Source organism: Rhea americana, unplaced genomic scaffold (genome assembly GCF_003343005.1).
Source record: "Rhea americana isolate MKP2758 unplaced genomic scaffold, rheAme1 scaffold_0, whole genome shotgun sequence".
NCBI lineage: Eukaryota > Metazoa > Chordata > Aves > Rheiformes > Rheidae > Rhea > Rhea americana.
In genome coordinates this window covers 119943-139829 of record NW_028185037.1, presented here as the reverse complement: position 1 = coordinate 139829, position 19887 = coordinate 119943, and the positions used below count along the sequence as shown (strand labels likewise).

At 39.7% G+C, this 19887-nt stretch overlaps 1 protein-coding gene across 1 annotated transcript in view; it reads right to left on the bottom strand.

Annotated features, from left to right (window-relative positions):
* RGS22 (regulator of G protein signaling 22) overlaps positions 1-19579 on the bottom strand; it is a 62345-nt gene extending 42766 nt beyond the window's left edge. The window contains 6 exon segments of the mRNA XM_085325487.1: positions 83-248; positions 2896-2981; positions 6482-6709; positions 15330-15392; positions 18837-18865; positions 19530-19579. Coding sequence (XP_085181613.1) covers positions 83-248; positions 2896-2981; positions 6482-6709; positions 15330-15392; positions 18837-18865; positions 19530-19554 — 597 coding nt within the window. The 5' untranslated portion in view covers positions 19555-19579.
* Between the last annotated feature and the right edge of the window lie 308 nt (positions 19580-19887).

Here is a 19887-nt window from a genome sequence, read left to right as displayed (position 1 = left end):
AGGTTGTGAGGACAATAATTATAATTTAATCCAATGCATCAATCTAGCTCAATGTTATACCCACAAAACATGTTTATTTTACCTCGCCAAGCGACACATAGAACTTCTTCATAGTGGATGAAGTGGCATCCTCCTCAGGGAAAGAAGGACTTGGGTCTCTCCTCATTATCCAGGGATAGTAATCTCTGTCTATAATGAAATTAATGCCAGTCTTGCTCCATTCCACCTGTGATATCAATTTAGCTAGTCTGCAATTAAATATTGAGACAAGAAAGTAGCTAATTTTAGCTTTTTGTCAGAGAAGTTGTTGATTGATTTATCACTAAAATGGACAATAAGGAACATAATCACACTAAAAATAAGTTGCCTCAAGGAACTTTATTATTTCACTCGTCTCTTGTTGTTACATATGTAAACACCAGCACTGCCATTCATAGTCCACTAAGTTGGTTTCTGTCAGGGTGATCTTGCATATATCCATGCAGTTCCAAACCCTGCCAAGAAACCCTTGAACATTTTGATTGCTAAACTGGAACGATACTGATGCGGCAGAGCCCCATATCAGCACCAGACACTGCATTTCCTGCTCCTGACGCAAGCAATATTCCAGCAACAGTGCCGCGGTGGTGATCACACTAATTGAACTTTAAAAATCTGATTGCTAATAGCAAAACAGTTGGTGCTCTCCTGTTCTGCTGTAGGAGAGCTTCATTCCAGTGCTACCTTGTGAGTGCTAGCGTGAACCTTGCAAAGTCCAGAAGATCAGATATGGTTGGAACCACATGGCAATAATAAGGAYGCTCTGAGCTCAAGAACAGTGGCAGAATTAACTAGGTTAAGTTAGAGAGAGCAGTGAATAACCAAGGCACAGGTGAAGGGAGAAAGAAGCCTATGCTTAGCCCCACTATTTGAAAGCAATAGGATTTCAGTGTAGGGTTGGGACAGCTTTATCTGTTCTTTAAACACAAGTTCCCTTTTTATCATCTCAACCTGTCTTGATCCTGATTCAGATCCTGATTCAGGATGTTAAAGGAAAGTAACTTAAAACACTGATGACAATGAAAATTAAGCACAAGCCTGAAGTTAGTTTTCTGTAACTCTGTCTTGTTTGATAAAGAAAATAGTTTGCTATAGCAGATCAAATYTGTTAGTGTTTCATGAAGCTCAGATACCTATATCATAAAGCAGGCTGATACAAAGGGAAAAATTGAGCACGCTCACATGGTTTGCTTCTTTGRACAGTGAGGTGGATTGAAAACTGGCTGAAAGGCAGAGCTCAGAGGGTCGTCATCAGTGGCCTGGAGTCCAGTTGGAGGCCTGTGGCTAGTGGGATCCCCCAGGGCTCAGTACTGGGGGATACTGTCCCATCCTGTTCAACTTTTTCATCAACGACCTGGATGTGGGGACAGAGTGCCTCCTCAGCAAGTTTGCTGATGACACCAAGCTGGGAGGAGTGGCTGACACACCAGAGGGCTGTGCTGCCAGTCAGAGAGACCTGGCCAGGCTGGAGAGCTGGGCAGAGAGGAACCTCCTGAGGTTCAACAAGGGCAAGTGCAGAGTCCTGCACCTAGGGAGAAATAACCCTATGCACCAGTACAGGCTGGGGTGTGACCTTCTGGAGAGCAGCCCTGCAGAGAAAGACCTGGGAGTGCTGGTGGATGACAAGTTGAGCATGAGGCAGCAATGTGCACTTGTGGCCAAGAAGGCCAATGGTCTCCTGGGGTGCATTAGGAAGAGTGTTGCCATCAGGTCGAGGGAGGTGATCCTGCCCCTCTACTSAGCCCTGGGGAGGCCTCATCTCGAGTACTGTGTCCAGTTCTGGGCTCCCCAGTACAAGAGAGACATGGAGATACTGGAGAGAGTCCAGCATAGGGCTACAAAGATGGTCAGAGGGCTGGAGCACCTGCCCTATGAGGAACGGCTTCAAGAGCTGGGCCTCTTCAGCCTGGGGAAGAGAAGACTGAGGAGAGATCTGATCAATGTGTACAAGTACCTGAAGGGAGGGTGTCAAGGGGATGGGGACAAACTCTTTTCAGTTGTCCTGTGTGACAGGACAAGAGGCAATGGGCAGAAACTGAAGCACAGGAAGTTCTGCCTGACCGTGAGGGGGAATTTCTTCCCTGTGAGAGTGACRGAGCACTGGMRCAGGTTGCCCAAAGAGTTTGTGGAGTCTCTTTCCCTGGAGATATTCAAGGCCCGCCTGGATGCAACCCTGTCTAACATGCTCTAGGTGACCCTGCTGAGCGGGGTCACTCAGTGCCCCAACAGCTGGTTTGTCATTGAGTTTTGTGAAGCATACTGCCAGGCTTATTTGCATTTTAGGACTTCTAAGACACATGACAATTCTCTGTATCTACACACAGCCTTAAGGGATGTAGAGGCAAATCCTTCCAAAAAGCAGACTGAACCTCCTGAATATCTTGCAGTGAAGGTGCAAATTGTGCAGCTATGCCATGGCATTCAGCAGAGAACCTTGCAAAAGGAAGTYTGACAGTAGACCCAAAGATACAAAACAATAATTAAAATAAAAAAGACTAATTGTCTTTCTTTTTTTCTAGATTTCAGAGATCTGTGTCTTTCACTTGTATGGCTTATATATTGATTAGAAAGACACAAACACCATGGTATCTCTGTGGAACAGAGATTCAGAAATAGATAAACACAATCTTCACTCTGTAGTGCTGTAATATAGTATGTAATTCATGGTCAAGGAAAATTACAGAATGAAAAGCRAAAAACGTCACCAATTTTAATTTACCAAGGTCACTAAAATGCTAACATTAAACAAGACATGAGGCATAAGAAAATATCTTAAGTTTACTGTTAAGATGAATTAGGCAGAGGAGATAAATTTAAAAGCCTAAAACTGAGAGATAGCATAAAAGATTACAATACCTGTATTCAAAGTAACAGTCACTTTCTAGAAATGCTGGAAGTCTTTCTTTCTTAATCCACTGAATTGCTTGTTCTCGATGAAGACGCTATTAAAAAAAGGAATGCCAAAGATTTGCATAATTCTTGACTTCCTTGTATTTTGTACCGTGTAACTGATTCTCTCCATCTCCCTCCTACAGAAGCATTGTCTCAGAAAAACAAATAACAATGAATATTACCTTTGTTATCCAGTTTAGCCCTAGTTGTGCTGGGACACACAACTGGGTTAATTTACTTTCCTATAACAGCTGAGAAAGTCTGATTTGTATGCTAACAAATCATGGAGTTTTTGTTCAAAACTAACACATGCAAGAATCATGCATTTATTGTACRATTCTACATGCAAATTAAATGCCAGATGCTCATAGATTTTCTACAATAGGAAACTGCTAATTTTTCTGACTACAGCGCATGTTTTATAAATAACCACTGTTACATTTTTTCTCGGTAGCTTGAGCTTAACTCAGCTCATGCTTCCAGAATGGGATAACTGTGGGTATTAAAAACAAAATCAAACCAAAAAAAAAAAAAAGCTGGAGCATTGCATAATTGCATTGCCCACATTAACTTTCTTAATGGAAACCTAAGTGAGAGTGGAACCAGGCCCACAGCAGAAGTCCTTTCAGCTGGTCCAGGTCTCTGAGCGTGGCCGAAGCAGCAGCCTGGGTGCCTCCRGAGTGACTTGGAGGGCAAAGGGAGGTGGTGAGTAGTGAGCTATACAGAGCCAGCGCACCGAGAACTGGGCCTAGGATCGTACACGGAGGGCAAGTTTTCTGAATATGGGCCACGGTGAACCATAGCTGGTGCCATTAGAACATAGTCTGACACACTCCGTTTTTTTTAAGAGTGCACTTTTTACTCTAAGGAGATGACCTGTTCTATTTATTTGATGTATTTTTGCTTCTAGCTAAGGTGAAATGGATAGTTTGAAATAATGTGGTAACTCTGCTTTTCCACAAATACAAATGAAGTTTGAACAAGGATAGAGTACTGATATTTTTGCTACTTGCTGTATCAAACAATCAGTTCACGTAGATTACATTTTAAATTTTCTTTCCATGATCTAATATTTCGTTAGGGAYGAGGGTAATTTCTGCTTCATAGGTCATCTGTAGGGGATTAAAAAATCTAAATTACTTAGAAAGTGGGTGGTTTCATTTAGAAAGAAGAAGATATTTCAAAATACAGAAAGCTTATATTGGCTATGGCTCATACAGTGTAATTTGTGGAGATGAAGACTAATTACTCCCGACYGCAGAGTGTATGCCTCCTTTTGGTAACCAACGAGCTTTCTGGAAGTACAGAAGATATTGTCTCTTTATTTTGGCCAATCAGTCCGCATTTAATATTTATGTACTTACTGACTCACAGCCCAGTTTTTTATCTAAGTGATTCATAACATGCCCCTGTCTATACATGGCTGGTACACAAAATCACATATTCTCTCAGCAGGAAAGAACTTCCACTCTTTCCTCTTCCCCAGAGAAGTGCCACGTTTAATCTGGTGGGTTTTGTTACCTTGCTTAGCTTCCTTACCCAGTCAGTCTTAGGCCTTGCTGGGACCCAATCCAGCAAAGCTTTTTGCATGTGTTTAAGCTTCAGCATGTGTTTAACTTCACTTGATTGAAGTTAAACACCYAAGTGCTTTGCTGAACTGGGGTTTCTCTGAAGTAAGGTATGTGGGATGCCAGCCAGTTTCTTTCCATACTAGTGACTGGTCCTACCTAACCCCGCAGAGTCTTTGTTTTTAGTATATTTTTCCCCTGAGATGATTTTGACTATTGATGAGAAGATACTTGCTTCTATATCTATAATTTGCAAGTGTGCATGCACAGGCATAGAGGTCTTTTGCTTATTTGTAAATTTKTAAAAGGAAATTTGAAAGGGAAGTAAAATACAGAGAAAAATACCATCCCGTGTATTTCTCAGGCTAGGTATCTAGGTTTATATTCAGGCTTCAGTTTGGAAGTTTGGAAGGCATATTAAGACTGTCAGGTCACAGCTCATTTTCATCACTAATGTGCCAATGATGGCCTCTCAAGCTGATTTAAATGTTAAATATAACATTTAAATAGCCAAACTCAAGTTAATGAGGCATCTCAATTAGCTGTTCAGTAAAACAGGTAAAAATATGAAGAAATATCTCCCTTCCCTAAAAAGGGAAAAGAAAGTGTATAGAGGYGTAGTGTTCCTTACAAAGGCCATAATGCCTCCCATCTCTGGAAAATCCCCTAGAGAAAGATGTATTCTAAACTAATGCAGGAGCCCTTTGCTCCAACCCACATGAAAGATATAAAAAACAATGAAGGCAAAGTGGTGGCTCTGAATTTGTCAAGAAAGGCTGTCCACAGTTGCAGTGATGTGAGGTCACTCCAGAGAGCAATCTCTTGCCCAAGCACACAATTCTTCAGTTAAATCCTGAGTACAAATAAGAAATCAAGAACAGCCTTTTTTGTTTTTGTGCTCTCAAGCGAAGTGTACTGAGAAAATAATCACTTAATGTGGTAGAAATATTTGTGAATCTTGGCTTTTTGTACTATTTGTACTGTACCTAGTCTACCAGTTTATATGCAAATAGTTTCTCTCCCATAACCATCGGTTTGCTAAATGTCATTGCCTTTTGATGTCTCAACACTGTGTTTGCTTTTCTGAAAATCATTAAGCTTATACTGAGCAAAGCAACAGTCAGTTTTAATTCCCTGATTTTCTATTAGCTTTCCAGCTATGACATAATTTAGAGCAGCCTCCTCTTAAAATGTATCAAGACCTTAGACTGGCCTTGAGTGAAATGAAATGAACTCACATCAGTCACACCAATGCAAATTAAGCAGAAAAGGGATAAACAAAGTATCCCAGTGAAATTTATTCTTCTCTTCCAAAGCTATTGTCTGAAGGTAGACTCCCAGGACTCCCAGTCCAATGCTGAAGAAAGCCCTGAGAGAGAACAGGTGAAAATACCAAAATTGATGGTGGCTGAGTAAAGCTGAAACAGGATTTTTATTTTTATTGGGTTTTTTTAATAAATTCCAACCTATCTCTTCATTAATTTAGCTTTCTTGTTGCCAAAGGTTATTTTTTCTGGCCATTTCAATTGATGSTAATCATGTAAATCCTTTGGGAATTAACGGAAGAGAGACTCATGTGTTGCCAGACCACAGATGAGCTCATAGCCACATAAGGAAATTAATTAATAAGGAAAGACTGAGATGCATTAGTTTCAGTCAATTTGCACATTCCAGGGATCACTAGTAAAGTAACTGTTGTCATAATATTTTTTCTTTTAATATTAAAAAGCATTCAGACCACACAACTGAATCCTGCCCTACAGAACCTTCAATATTCTGTGGTGCAGGATGTACATGTGTAACTCCATTCACTTGTCTGGTAGACACATGTGCGTTGCAGGGCATAATTTGGCCCATCATTATGTTTTCCTAACATAAATTAACATTTTTTCCCAAGCTAACAAGCCAAACACAACAACAACTACTGCCAGTATCTCTACAGTAAGATCTAAATATAAACTCAGTGGCTATAAGATGCTTACCATAGTGTTGTAATTTGGATCAATACTGAAGGCTGGAGAAGCGCTGCTCTTTTTCTGTTTGGAAAGCYGCCCATCATTCTTTGCTTTCCTTATAACATCATAAATGGGGTTTGGAGGTTTCTGATCATGCAAAAATTTTTTCAGCTGGTTTTCCAGGCGTTGGGGGGCATCATTAACTACTTCAAAAACCCCATAATCAGAATTAAACTTAACTGGCTGGGCAAAAGTCTACAAAAGAGGTTCAGAGAGTTTATAACACTGTAACAAGGGAAGTATTTAAGTTAGTTCTTACAGTATAGAAGCTCCCTGCAGAATCTGAGTTGATATCATAAGGCTTCTTCCTCCTCCATTCTGCAGTTTGTGTTCAATAGTAAAATAGTGGTTTTTCTGTAYGCGTGTTCTGCCTCTTCACTGTAGAGCTTTCCAATGCATTCTTACTCTTTGTCTCAGCTATGCTTAAATGCCAAGAATTTAAATCATTCTAGAACATAGACCATTCTTTTTCACATGCAAATAACAGATACAGTGCAGCAAATGCCTAGAATATATAACCCACAGTGACTTCAGTAACTGTTCTACAGGAGACTACTTGACTCCTTCCAGGATTTCAGAGCTGCGGTTAGTCCCCCATTCACTACTACAAGGCCCAAAAACRTTAATAATGAAACAGACTCTTTAAACATAAGCTGCATTTGAGAAGAATGATTCTGAAGATTCCCATTCCTTGGTTTTGTTATATGTGTCATTTTGATCTTGCAGCAAACATAGGAAAGATTTTTCCTCTTATTGTTACTTCTAGGTCAAGTACCTATCAAAAGCCATGGCCTATTGTAAGTTTTACTGTACACCACCAATTCATTCAGATGCTATATAAYGCATGAGATAGATAGACCAAATTTCAACTTTGATTAGGCAATTGCAACTTTTGTCAACTCAAACAAAAAACCAAAAAAAAACAAACAAAAAAACCCCAAAACACTGCAGGTGTTTTGAAAACAGAGCACAGCCATCATTCATCTTTTGAGTTCTGGCATTAGATATTTCCCTGCCTTTTCTCTTCTACTTAAAATGAAAGGGGGGAAATATGGATGGATTTTACAAAAATCTTGGAGGATACCCAAGTCATTTGTGAAAATGAGGTTATATAAAATCAGAGGATATAAGCTTCTCTGTACTGAGCACGAGGATGTGAAGACAAGTTGTATTTAAACAGAACTGAATAAAAGAGGAGTGTGAAATCCTGGTCATATTCAGACCCAGTGCCAAAACTCTTTTTGGCTTCCTTTCTGACACGGTCCCACCTGGTGTTTGTAAAATTGTCATTCCTTTGCACTTCATAATAATACCATTTTACTTTTTCAAAGATTGTATTTTTCATCGTATTGAATTTTTTCTTATATTTTAGTACGCATATAGAAGCATGTATCTATTTAGGTATTTGTATAAACTCAGACATACTTCATACACATACTGCATTTGTTGAATACATGCTACATATATTGAAGAACACTCTAGGCCATTTTGACCCTATTTTATGCCAAGGTAAGTCCAAAGTAATCATGTTGGTGTCAGCTATTTTGTTGCTTACGTTTGAAGTCCCCTGGCTGACCGGCGTCATGCAGAGCAATGCGCAGAATCAGACAACGTGGCTGCAACRCGTGGCAGCAAGATTCACACATTTGCCCCACAGTGTCTCACAGCGGAGGCTCAGCCGGGCAGAGCAAGTGGCATGTGAGGGCTTTAAGTGTAGAGTTAGTGTCTGGGACATCAGGATGTCACTGGTCAGCGCCATGTGCTGAATTGCATTAGTCTGTTTAGTTACCTAATTTCACCAGAAAATCGTGTACTGKTTTTGTTCTCTGATGCCTTGTGCCCTTTTTGGCATTAATTCTGTCCAGGGTACCTTGCAGGTTTCTCTACATATACTGAACTTTATTTTAAAGAGGCTTTTATGTGCTGTAGATTTCTCTATACTTARTTCAGACCTCCTCCCAACTTATTATGTGTACATTTAATTTACTTTCAAACCTAATTCGGGCTTCTCTCAGCTTTTAAGAGACTAACTGTGCAACCTTAATAACCTCCAAATGTATTTTTCGTTATTTATTTTTTCATGCTTTTCAAAAGGATATGGAAGAAAATGCAACAAGAAACAAGATGCTTCACTCTGCTTGGATTTTAAATGATCTTGCTTGCAGAAAAAAATAAACAAAGCACCCAAATTCCATAATCTAGGGCTACTTGACTAGACATGACCAGATTATTTTAGTTCCATGGTATTCAAATTGACAACTAACCAAAGACAACATTAATTTATCACACGTATCTACTTTTACTCGATCCCTTGTAACTTACTCTAGGTCTAGGTTTTTCAACACACATTCTAATTAACTGAACAGAAAACATCTGGCAACTTTAATGTAGTGAAAAAGATGCCAATGACAACTTTTAAAATGTAAATTGTATTGCTATTTTGGGTGTCTGACCACAAATCTTTTATAAGACACATTTACTAATGGAACAAAAGAACATGCACTGATGAGATAAAAGGATTAAGCTGTTGGATACTACATATTTTATCAGAACAGCTGCATTCATCCAAGGTGTAATTTCCTGTCTCCAAGAACATCAAGACACATGCATATTGTCCTGCATCAGCAAGAGATTCAGTTGTAGATCAAGGGAAGCGATTAGTCCCCTTTACTGGACACTAGTAAGACTGCATCTGAAATACTCTATCCAGTTTTGAGCCCCCAGTAAAAGAAGGATCTTGGTAAACTTGAGCAAGCTCAGCAGAGGATCACTGAGATGGTCAGGCACTGGAGGACTTGCCCATGAGGAGAGGCAGAGGGAACCGGGCTTCTTTAGCTTGAAGTAAAGACAGCTCTGTGGGGAGATAACAGCAGCCTGCCAGTACTTACAAGGAGGTTACTGAGAGGGTAGAGCCAGACCTTCACAGCAGTGCACGGCAGGAGGACAAGAGACAACGATCATGCACTGAAATGGAGASGTATAGATATACAGGGGAAAAAAATCACTGTGGGGATAATTAGACTTTGGAACAGACTGTCCAGAGGGATTGTGGAATCTCTGTTGCTGGAGGTCTTCAAGACCCAACTGGACAAAGCCACCAGCAGCTTAGGCTGAATTGAGTGTTGACCCTGCTTTCAGCAGGAGGCTGGACTACAGACCTCCCAAAATCCCTTCCAGCCTGAGTAATCTGTGATTCTGTACAACTCCCAAATTCTACTAGATGGAACATTTCAATGAAATTTCATATAAAAGCATTTGAAAACACATTTGAAAACAGTTTTAACTTTTCTGGGGAAGTATATATTACTTTCTTGCTTAAGAAAACTAGCAAGATAAATTAGAATGTTTTCATAGGCATAATAAAAGAAGAGGTAAGTCCTGACCTTCTTCACTCATCCCCACCACAAAAATGAAAATGATAATGTTATGATAAAAATCAAATGAGAACACCAAAACAAATCATCTTTATTTCTTATAGAAAACATTTTCACAGTTATAGTACAGGACAGAGAGGCTCAGACAACCCATTTCCTTCTCAGTATGCAAAAAACTTTGGAACAGAACACCAAATCTAGCCATTCCCACACATTACATGCCACAAAAATACTGCTCAATACCCTGTAGCAAATTTAAAATCTTTCCCACAGAAGCCAAGTGCCATAAAATCCTCTAATGTTTCATAAGAAGAGCATGAGAGAGGTTTATCAGTATTTTAGGTCATTACAATAACAAGGAATCTCTTCAGTGAAGATGCCCACTTGTGTTAAGGAGAGGACAATAGCCTATGCTACAAAAGAAGGAGAAAAAATATCCCTGCCAATCTAATATAACAGAAAATGCCTTTCTTACCCCAAATTTGGCAAGTGCTTTAACTTTAACATATAAGTAAAATGCACTAACCAAACACTGGGAATATCAATGCATTCTTCCCTACACTCTGTCTCTAGTCTGGGCCAATTTCTGATCCTTCAAAGACAGAGAGAAAAATTCCAGAGCCAAATTATACCTCAAGAGGTTAAAATAAATTCAGTCTTGGCAGGAGGGCCAAAGCTTTGGCCTTGAAGCTTGGGATTCAAACATTATCAATTTAGCACAATAAATAGGATCAACGAGGATTTGAAAATACCAACAAATAGGAAATCTACAGACTTTGCGAACTGTATCACTCACAGGCAACTCTCCTCTTGACCCCACCACAACCAATGTATTTCTAAATGTTTAACTCAGTGTTGTTCTCTCAACTTCAGAAAAACATGGGGCAAAAACCAAAAAGATGTTTTCATACAGTTTCACAACCAAACAGTGTGGTATAGCAGYTATATTAAATAACTAACAATTGCATATACATTTTTTGACAGCAAAGAAATGTCTTAGCTGCAAAATGCTCATTGAATATGGTTTCAGCTGAAGAATAAATAGAATACATAACTCTGAAACCTAAAATAATATAGTTTACTGAAGGGAAGGCAAATTTATTTCAGTCTTCCCAAAACAGAAACTAAAACAGCATCCATCACCATGTTGCCAGGATATCAGACATATAAATCTCACTGTTCTCTGCCTTAACAGTTTTCAGATATACTTAACTTCAGATATACTTAACAAATGTGTATATACACTCCCCACATCCCACCCCAAGTWCTGTAGTTTGATCCCAAGAGAAACAGAATGACCACAGCTTGGCCGCCTCTTAGGTTAAGGCCCTGAAAGGGTGGGAACGAAYAGAGACTTCATCCAGGAGTTTTGCCAAACTTTCTTAAGACGGGTATGCATATATCATAAATAAATATCAGTGAAAATCTAGACCAGAAAACAATTTGAGCAGCTCTAGGAAGTGCTTGAGAAATTCAGACTGCACAAGGTCAATGGCAAATCTCCCACTGACTTCAGTGTGTCCAAGATTTCCCTTCCGTTGATGTGCAAGGCACAAGTCACAACCAAACACCACCATCTGATTAGAGGAAAAGAGCTTTTTGACAGTGAATGTTGTGCTATCAACAGTGAAATAAGTCAGGATAGCTTCTTTTGCTTTCTAGAATACCAAAGATATCACGCAATTTCAGCCCTATATTAGCCTCTATGAACACAACATGCATGTAGAGCCTCACTGATGCAAAAGCTTTTTGAGGGGAGGTTGTAATGGCACCTGCAACCTCTACCTGCACACCTGGAAAACCAAAAAGGAACTAATGAGCATATTTTAGTACCTAAAGGAATAATTCACAGGCATCTTCTATGCAGCCGCGTGGATCGTTTCCAGCCATTTGTCCTCTACTATTCACAGCATAGCTTTCAGACCTGATTCTACTCTTGACATCACCAGGCTCATTCCATTTTCAGAAAGGCCAATTGGCCCAAATCTTATTTTTTATCTCATGCTTTAGTCTTTTCCATAATCATTACCCTGGGTCAAATCCTGGAACACAGTCTACTCAAGACAGTCATGCTAAAGTGAAAAGTGTTACCTGCAGACTGGCCCACTACCTCTTAGATCTTGTACCATGATATTTTTTTCTAATCCCACCACCATGGTTCCTCCTGGCATGAAAATTATAACAAGCAATCTAGCAGCAGTGTATTCATTCTTCCTTCTGTGGAGTACTATTAATACATCTTTGTGCTCCTAAGCAAGGAAAGGAGAGTATGTTTAATTTTAGTGTAAAAAGTGATAAAATAATTGCTTGTCCTTTTTATATGAGCTGAGAGCTTCAGTATTTCAAAAGAAGTAGGTCTTCAGATCTGAAGTTGGTAACATTGTGGTCAGCTTTCTGCTGCAAGGGAAACCTAAGGCCTTGCCACCAAGAATGCCATCTCCCAAATGTACTCCCACCAAGGYACGGTTAGCTCTTTTGACCCGAGTGCGACTCTTCCAGTAGGCTGCGAAGAGGAAGAGCGTGTCTTGGTGAGGACCCAGTCCACCCAGTCCAGGTAGTTTGAAAGTGAAGGTGAGGGCAGCAGGATGGGGCGAAGCGAATAGCAAGTGGCTTGTGGAGTGCAGCTTCTGACACTGGGCTGAAAGGACATTTCTGACAGTCTGAATTTTCATGGATAAACATATGAAGGTTTTAAATAYACGGACAACAGATTCAAATTCTAGGGATCCCTGGCCAGCTAGGAATGGATACGTATCTATACCAATGCTTCTATCGTAAATCTTTCATTTTAAATTAATTAATCAGGAAGGTGTTTAAGATTGATTACTCACGAAGGTGTAACTTGTATGTCATGTAAGTGATTTTTGCTAGTGTTAAATCACTGTACTACTGGCAACAAGTGTCCCCATGTTTGAGGTGGGGATTTTTTGCATTATTTTATCTTTCAGAAATATTTTCCTAACAATCTATCCTTCATTAGAGTATATGCATCTTTGGAATATATAGATATTCATGTCAKATTGTACTGAACATTATTGTAATAACGTGATAGCTTAAAGGATATACTGTAAATCAAAGTAAATTTTTTTTTCTGCTGCTACAGAAAATCCCCAGTGGTATAATTTTCCATACACTAGCAGTGCATTATAAATCAATACTGAGACAGTCTCTTAAAATAAGCATATGCTACCACTGATTATTTGTATCAAGTCACACAATATTTTCAGTTTAATTTGTTGCCTAACTACTAACACACCTGGGTAATACTGTTTCTAGGCAACAGCATATAAGCACAACAAGAATAAAGCAATGGAATTTTCAATGCAGGGTTTAATAGAAGTGTTCTGAGAAAAGGAGGGAAATGGGGAATATAAAAATATTCAAACCACAGAACTGAAGGTATTAATAGAACTTAATCCCAGAAAGGATAAATCCTCAGGAAAAAAAAAAAAGAGAGAGAGAGAGAGAGAAAATAAAATCAATTATGAGAACATTACAAATAAAAATATCTAATAGAAGATAGTCTGTTTCCAAGAAGATAGTCTGTTTCCATTAAAGAATATAAATATGTAAAGAGAGACTTATCATCTTAGAAATCTACCAAGATTACCAGTATAAAACAGCATTAACTCAGGACTGTTCACGTGAACTCTTTCCGGCGGGCTTCGAGAGCAGTCGTAAGTGCCTGGGCAATTGCTGTGTTTTGGGGCTGCTAAACTGAGTCAGGACCTGCTGAACAGGGCCTAGGAGCCCTGTGAGGCCAAGGAGAATTTTGGCCTCTAATAGATGTCCTGAAAACTACGCATATCCAAGGAGACACTGAGAATARGCAGGTTAAACTTCTTTCCCACTCCATCTGCTATGATTTGGGGAAAACTTGAAACGTAAGTTTCCAAATAAATGAGGGAAGAGGTGGAGGATGATATTCCTGTGTTAAGAGCAATCTGGCTTATGGAAAGTAAACTGGCTACCTCCTGGAACAGCCCTGTTTGCTCAAAGGGATGGCCAGGTTTAAAGACCATGTAGTTAGGCTTGGATTTAGATAAGCATCCTAAAACAGCTGCAGGAAAAGAGGAGAAAGGAGGAGAAAAGAAAAACACAAGACACCCTTCCTATGTGTTAAAATTCCTCTTAGGAACCTTGCAGGGAGGTGAGGGTGTATGAAGACTGGGTTTCTGGGAGAAATCAGTGTCATTCCTGTGCACAAAATTCACATTCTGACATAGTTGTTCTAATACTTCCATATCCTCTTCTAAGATCAAAAATTGGCATAGGGAACCCAATTCTGGCATCCTACGGTATAACTCCCATTACATTTACTTTTAGGCAAATCTGTGATGTGGTTTAGAGAATACTTTCAAGTCTAGATCAAGTGTTCCTGGATCATAACTGAATTTATTCCAGTAGTAGCCACACCACAGTCTGAGGTSCAAGATGCATCAAGAAACATCTCACGTCATGAAAGTCAATTTCTGCCTCTTTGCAATGCTGGTGGTTAGTCCTACCAGGCAAGGAATGAAACAGCACGTATGTTCCCACAGCGCAGGATACCTGGCAGCARTGCCTTCGGAGGGGGAGAGGTTGTGGGGGGCTTTGGGCAGATCGGCCGGGAGGCCCCGTGGGAGCTGTGAGTGATGCTGCAGAAAGGGGGCTACGCCACCGTGCAACGGAAGATGGGTGAGAAGTGTGAGGATGGCAGTGACGGGGATAGTTAGGGCCTGCAGTACTAAGAAGAAGTTGGGTGAAGTTGCCACACTGAAGGAMCGGGATAGTATATGCGACTCGTACGCTGCTGTGGAGAAGCAGGGTGTTTGAAAGGGAAAGGGAGCAAAATACAGGGCAGGTGGCTATATATAGGGCACTGGGTATGGTGATCTAGCTGTCAGTGGATCGAGACGCGGGACACAACGTAAGGCTGCGTCCTTCCAGGTGCACGTGGGAGGGGAACAGGAGGGGTACTACCGGCTTTTGAGGCCTTCACATGAAGAAAACATGAAGAAAAATGTGTTTTGACTCCTGAGTGAAAATGTTAATTCACTGCCACATTCATCACCAGAAGAATGTTAAAGGACCAACATTCGTTATGTCAACATGTTGTGGTACAGGAACACCAGTGGACTCATTACACATTTTACATGAACATTCGCATGTCTTTTTCATTTCCCATTCATATTATTTTGATGTACTRTGGGTTAAATACATAAATTTACAGGAAGCAAGAGAAAGTCTATCCCCAGAAGTCCAGATACTGCATTGTATTTCCAGACAATGATAATAATATTGAAGTGTAAGAGTTGCTACCATTAAAATACAGAATTATTGTAAAAGCTGTTTTAACTTCCCAGCGATAAAAGGTAAAATATTCTAAGATGAATTATCTTATTAATAGTCCTAGTGAGGTGTTTTTTGTATTTTGGAAGAGATTTCTATAGAGTACTTACCGGAAGACTCAAAAATTCATTAAAGTAGTCTACAAGCATATCATCTGTGGCTAAGTAGTCTTCCTATGGAGACACAAAACCATAAGGCAAGGCTTACACTAATCTGTGTTAACATGTTTTGAATACAATATCTTCTGAAAGAATGATTTTCCCATAAGGTAAGGCATGTAAACTTTTGCAAAAAATGTATTTTCACTTTTGAGAATATGATCATTGCCCTTTTTTATTTTCTCGCCATTGCACAGCAGATTCTAAGCAACGTAAAAAACACACATGAAGGCAGATCCTTTGCCAAGAAATGTAGAGATAAAGCCTTCATAAACCARACAGCTTCTAAATGCTGTAAATCTGCACATTTACTTTTGAAAAAAATGTGCACAAGCAAATAGTTTAGAGATTCCCCAAATTATAACTTTCTCTCATCTGGGAACGAGGGGCATATAAGAGTTCACCAGAGCCTGCTTCTGCTCCAGTACTGCTGCTTGGGGAGGTTTGGGGGAATATTTGGGAAACAAAAGGGAGTTCACCAGTCTACAGTTTAGCTCACCGAGCAAACAGTATATGCCATACTTGGAGTCTCACAGAGCTGGGAGGTGTCCAGTTCACTTCATCAGAAGTCAATACTGCATTTGCAGTTTTTTGTGACTTTTTGACCCCCACATTTTGAATACCACACACAAGACTCAAAAATTATGAGTAAAGTACAGATGGATTTTTTTTTTTTTTGCTCTTGACAAATCAATAAATATGGAACCCCATTTTACTTCTACTGCCCACAATACCAACCCCTGCATTCCAGCTCAGCAGCAGGCAGAAGTAAAATGTTAGTTCTTTGGCCTTTATAGATCTGTCATCAGCAGGATGGAGAGCTCTGAATGGCTTTAATAGCAGAATATTCTGAAACTAGAACCGTTTCTGTCTTGTAGAACAAGCACAATGCACCTAAGTCAATTCTGTTTACTGATACCTGCAAAGTGTTACATCACAAATCTTTTTTTCTCTCTCAAGTTCATAGGATTCAAATGTGCAAGTGAGGAATAGTGCTTAAAAAGATGTAAGGGTGTAAAAGGGTAACCACTTGTAGGCAGGCAATATTTTGATCTGTTCTCCACAGTGTCTAAACTAATTTAAACTAAGACCCAGCTTGTAGGCAGGTAGGGAAGAAACTGTGATCTACTGAACAGCAGGCCAGAACCAGCCCTCGTGGTTTTTGTCCAGYCTTAGGCTGCTCACATTTATTTCTCAGCACTTGTGGTTACTGCTGAGATAYGGGACAGGCAGGTTAGTCAGGCTCTTTCCTAGAAAGAGCTGACATCRCTCAAAGCAAGCTCAAGACATCTCTGCATTGCAAAGTTCACGCTTTATTTGAGTATCAGGCCCAGGGTCCAGCATGGCTGTAGCACTACAGACCTGAAGATGTTAGGGTACAGCTTAAATAGGAGAATTTACCAGAGTCTCTAATCTGAAGCATTCTGATGTCAGCAGGGAATTCTCCCCCTAACATCTCTGGGCAATCAATCAGATCCAGAGATCTCAAATCAGCAAATGTTAATGCAATTAAAAAAATCTAGCTAGAAACAAGCTACAGTCTGCTTTACATTTGTTCTAGGTAACACACAATTAGATCTGAAACTGATAAAGGTGAATCTGAAGATGGTTAGATATGACCTTTAGGGGAGACCTGGCAAATAACTAGTTCAGTTTGTTAGAGCGTGATGTTAATAATGCCAAGGTCACGGGTTCGATCCCTGTATGGGCCACTCATTTGAGGGTTGGACTAGATGATCTCCAGAGGTCGCTTCCAGTTGTACGATCTCTACCATATATATAGTGTGTAAATATTTTATTGGTTCAAATGACTTATTTAAAACAAATTATTTATTAATGTCAAAAGTATAAGCTGTTTAAGAATGTTTAAGGTAATGTGGTTTTAATTTGCCAAGGATATAATTCTCTTTAGTCCCATGTAACAGCAAGAAATATAAACACACTGGATCATTAATCAATGCAAAGATCATGATCTTGTTCATGCAAGTTTTGCTACTTACTGCATTGCAGGAAGATATACAGAATATCTTCCTTGGGTTCTCTTTTTTTTGTGTGTGTGTGTGTGTGTGGTCTTTCTTATTTTCATTTTAAAAGCATAGTTACACTTTCATAGTTACACTTTTGCCCATTATATGTTATAGAGTTTCATATACAATACTATAGCCTAGATTTATGTGGTAGGAAGTATTTTATTTTAATCCTTCTCATGCTATCTTTTCTGCTGCACAGTCCAAACTACGACTAGAAAAAGCTGTCTTACAATTGCAAATGGAGGACAAAATGCACTAAAAATAGACCAAAAACTACAGCCTTCATGACTTAGCAGCTGGGAGGTTTGCCTTCATGCAATTTATATACAAACAGGTACATCTTGGGTCTGATTTCTATCAGTCTTCAAACATTGAAAGGATTTTATAAATCACTTTATCAAGGATATATTGTAAAATTCTTTCTGAGATATTTTGTGGGAACAACTCTAATGACACTCTGTCTGTAATATTTGATAGCTCTCTGTATTACTGCCATCAGGGAACCAGCCCAGAAACACAGAGATATTATTAGACACCCAAGGAGAAACTGAACATGGGAAATAAGTAGTGGGACAGTCCTGAGAGGTTTGCATTTTACTTTACAGCATCCACCAAATGATAAATACATGCTCAAAAAACACATAATAAACTGTGTCTTTAAATATCTAAGTTAAAGATAATATAAATCTCTGATCCTACAAGAAAGTCTGACAGCTTCATAACCATGAGCAAAATTCATCTAGAGTCAAACATGCCTAGTCACAATAAGTAGCCTGCAGGATTAGGTTTAATGTAATGTAAATATGCAGTTAAGAAATGCTATGAGTATGTTCTCATGTACGTATTTCTATATGCTAAATATCTACTGTATATATTGTTTATCTCTACCTGAACTCAGTGTAGATTCTGTTTGTGATTTATAATATGTTAGCATATAGAGGCCCCCAAAAGGAATTGCAATGCATTTATACTTTAAGATATGCAGCTACAAAGGTGTCCAAAATTCCAAAATAGGAAAGAGTCAATCATTGCTGCAAGATTTAAAGTGTCATTTGATATGAAGTAAAAGGTACATATATCTACTTTTCAAATGAGAAGGCAAACTTCAGGGAGATCCCACTGTGAGTTACGAGCACAGGTAAAGTAAGGAGAATCTTGTGAAACCTGTTGTGTTGAACCTTCCAGGAACTGTTTCCTTCCTTTATCCTATTTTTTTTTCTATTTCTCTCCTTAGTCTCCATAGTTTCCCATTTCTTTTCTTTTTCTAACTGCAGTGTTTGTCTGAGAATATCGTAACAAATTGTTCAGTCACTCCACGCTTAGAGAGCGAGATGAAATGAGAAACAACAGCTTCCAGTGACTTGTTTTACTTTTTTGCTCTACAATTGCATGACAAAATGAATGACCAAGCCTTATAAAGCATACTTACAAACACATCCTCAGTAATACATGGAGGCTCTGAAACATAAAAATGACACGTTGTGTGTTATTCAAGCAATACAATTAAACTTGTTAAACTATGATTACTGAACAGAAACAAAATAAGTAATGAGGCATGACAATGTTCTTGGATAGTCTGAAATAAAATAGCTTAGTCTGAGGAAATAAAATAAACTCTAGTATGCCATAATGTTGACCTGTGCATAAAAAGATCAGAAAAATACAAGAYTGGTTTCAGTATCGTAAAAGTGTTATTTAACTAGATTATTTCATTTACATTCATATACGCATCAGTTAATTTTTGTCAGCTTTCCTTTGCAAAATGAAGGACTAGAGGCTTGCTGGTTTTAATGAAAATATAGATTAGTATGATACTTCAGGAGCCGTGAACAGCAAATACTGTGAATCACATGATAAAACTCCATGAAATGTAATTGGAGGTGTTCCCAAATAACCAAATCTCACTCCAGAAAAAAAAAAAGATCCTCTCTTTTGGGATGCCTCTGAAGGGAGCAAAGTTCTCTCTTCTCCCCGGTGTATTTTTGCTAGGCAAGCTTCAGCCCAACGGTTTGACGTCTTCCTCCTTCACCTCAGTGTCTCTGCGCCCCGAGACGACCGCTGCGAGGGTCAGAGCCCCTGGCACTGGCTCGGCCCCCTTCCCAGCCCGGAGAGCAGTACTCACCGGTGGTAAGCCTCTTCGGCCGCATGCTGCATCTGCACGTACGAGGTCTGCCGCCTGCCCCCGCAAGCTTATAGCCTCATTCTCCAAGGAAAAATCCTCCACTGAGGACCAGAAATTTAAGTTGCAGGATTCCTGGGCCTGGCTGCGGACTCTCGGCCTGAAATAAGGCGGCCCGTCTCTCCCGCGTGGCTCACAGCAAGCCTGGGTTGCTATGGCACTGCAAACAACGCAGGGCACCAACAGGGCTTGTCCGAGCCATAAACAAATCCTTCTTCCGTTACTGATGCGAAGCTGCCTGAAGCAGACTCGCAGATCAGGCGCACKGACGCTACGGTCACAGAAGAGATGTCTGTGACCT